This window comes from Poecilia formosa, unplaced genomic scaffold (assembly GCF_000485575.1).
Source record: "Poecilia formosa unplaced genomic scaffold, Poecilia_formosa-5.1.2 Scaffold112, whole genome shotgun sequence".
NCBI classification, from domain to species: domain Eukaryota; kingdom Metazoa; phylum Chordata; class Actinopteri; order Cyprinodontiformes; family Poeciliidae; genus Poecilia; species Poecilia formosa.
Window position 1 is genome coordinate 1706496 of NW_006800051.1, and position 2119 is coordinate 1708614.

The 2119-nt window shown below is 47.6% G+C and overlaps 1 protein-coding gene across 3 annotated transcripts in view; it reads left to right on the forward strand.

Moving 5' to 3' along the window:
- The window catches only part of ago3b (argonaute RISC catalytic component 3b), a 14399-nt gene that overhangs the window by 2207 nt on the left and 10073 nt on the right, over positions 1 to 2119 (forward strand). For all 3 annotated transcript variants that reach the window (XM_016675261.1, XM_007560056.2, XM_016675262.1), the window contains exon 3: positions 1709 to 1871. In XM_016675261.1, coding sequence (XP_016530747.1) covers positions 1709 to 1871 — 163 coding nt within the window. The remainder of the gene's footprint in view (positions 1 to 1708; positions 1872 to 2119) is intronic.

A 2119-nucleotide genomic window follows, 5' to 3' on the forward strand; every position in this document is an offset into this window, starting at 1 on the left:
GGATGGATGGATGGATGGATGGATGGATGGATGGATGGATGGATGGAGGGATGGATGGATGGATGGACGGATGGACTCGCCACACCAGACCTGCATTTCCACGTCGTCTTGTCGTTTCTGTTTTTATCGTGATTGCTGCTCGATGTTTGGTTCATCTTGTCCTGATCCAGTTCCTTCCCTGCTCCAACATTTTATTTATGCAACATTTAAAGATAAGAAACTTTTGTTTTCTGACCGTTTTCTGATTTTTATAGTTCATAAATTAAATAAATTTCCAGTTTGAAGGTTTAATTTTTGGTCAGAGGACAGAAAATGTTAGATGTTGGTAGAAAGCATGTTGGATATTTTTGTATGTTTCATGGGTGTCGGTATTCCCATTATTCCCAGTATGCCCAGGACGATCAGTCGGGAATGTTTGTCAGACCACAGAGGCTCGGCAGCGCCGCCCCTCCGGACCCGGGTGGAGGGCATTAATCCGACCGTTTGTCTCTCCGGGTCTTACACCAGGAGCGTCGAAGGCGATCCGTCTTTCCTGTGATTCCTCAGAAGGATTCCCGGTTCCTGATCTAATTTCAGGAGGTGATGAAGAGCAACTCGCACACACCCGTTTACCTCCTCCCGCCCGCTGTTGCCGTGGTGAAAACGTGGCAACGTCGATGCTGTCACCATGGCGACAGCTCAGCGGCAAGAAGAGCATCTTCATCCTTCCTGACCCTTTCATCAGCTTCTCTGAGTTTGCCTCATGCTGGTGGAAACTGTGATGTCACTCTGGTTTCCAGTTTGCCGTGCCGCTCGCCCACTCACGCTCCTGCCCCGGCCCGGCCCGGTACCCGCTCCGGTTCTTCTCTGCAGCTCCGGCGATGTGTTTTCTAACACCAGGAAACCTGTAACATCCTGGAGCGTCCTCAGCTCTTTCCTCCTCATTAACCACTTCCTCCCTGTCGCCTCGCTGCATTAAAGCTCGCAGCTTGTTTGTACCGACCCGGTTCAAAAATGTGTTCTTATTTAAAAGAAGAAGTTTAATTATTCATTTGTATTTTTAATGTTGTATAAAATGAGTTCAAGTGGTTAAATGAAAAATCTGCAAAATGTGTAATTTTTTAAATCTGCAGATTAAAATTAATGATTTTTGAAATAATTTTTAGCTTTAGCTTAATTATTGCTCTGAAGGTGTTTCTGAGTAGATGGCCGTTTTTAGAGTCTTTATGTTAACAATTAATTAATTACTGAATTAGTTGACAGTCATTTCAGTAATCAATTAATCTGATTAATTGTTTTAGCCGTATTTAAAAAAAAATCTATTTTTCTCTAATTTTGGGAAACAAACTAAGCGACATTTAATCCTGGAAAACTACGTCCAGATTTATATTTTCATCAATACAAGTTTATTAAAAATAGTCAAATATTCCTTTACTTCACTGACCAATCAGAAGACAGCATCAGATCTTTGCTCATCTCAGGTTTATTGGAAAAAAATAAAAACCTGATGCTAAAACCAGGTGACCAGAACATCTGTAGGAACCTGAACGCACCACGATGCGTTCGCTGCACCACGATGCGTTCGCTGCACCACGATGCGTGCGCTGCAAATCGATGCGTTCGCTGCACCACCTTTTGTTTTTCTGTTAAATTGCTGGAAAAATGTGCGTCTCTGGTAAAATATTCCCTGTGAATTTAGTTTCCCTCACATTTTCCCGTTTCTCCTCAGGAGCCCACGCCTTGTTTACGTTGCCACGGCGACCCGGATATGGCTCCATCGGAAAGCCCATCAAGCTCCTGGCCAACTGCTTCCAGGTGGAAATCCCTAAGATCGACGTCTACCTGTACGAGGTCGACATCAAGCCGGAGAAATGTCCCCGGCGGGTCAACAGGTACCGGAAGAGTCTGGAGCGGGACCGTCCAGAACTTGGGCGTCCTGGGCATCCGTCTCGGTCCTGGGCGTCCGTCCCGGTCCTGGGCGTCCGTCTCGGTCCTGGGCGTCCGTCTCGGTCCTGGGCGTCCGTCTCGGTCCTGGGCGTCCGTCCAGGTCCTGGGCGTCAGTCCTGGTCCTGGGCGTCCGTCTCGGTCCTGGGCGTCCGTCCCGGTCCTGGGCGTCCGTCCCGGTCCTGGGCGTCCGTCC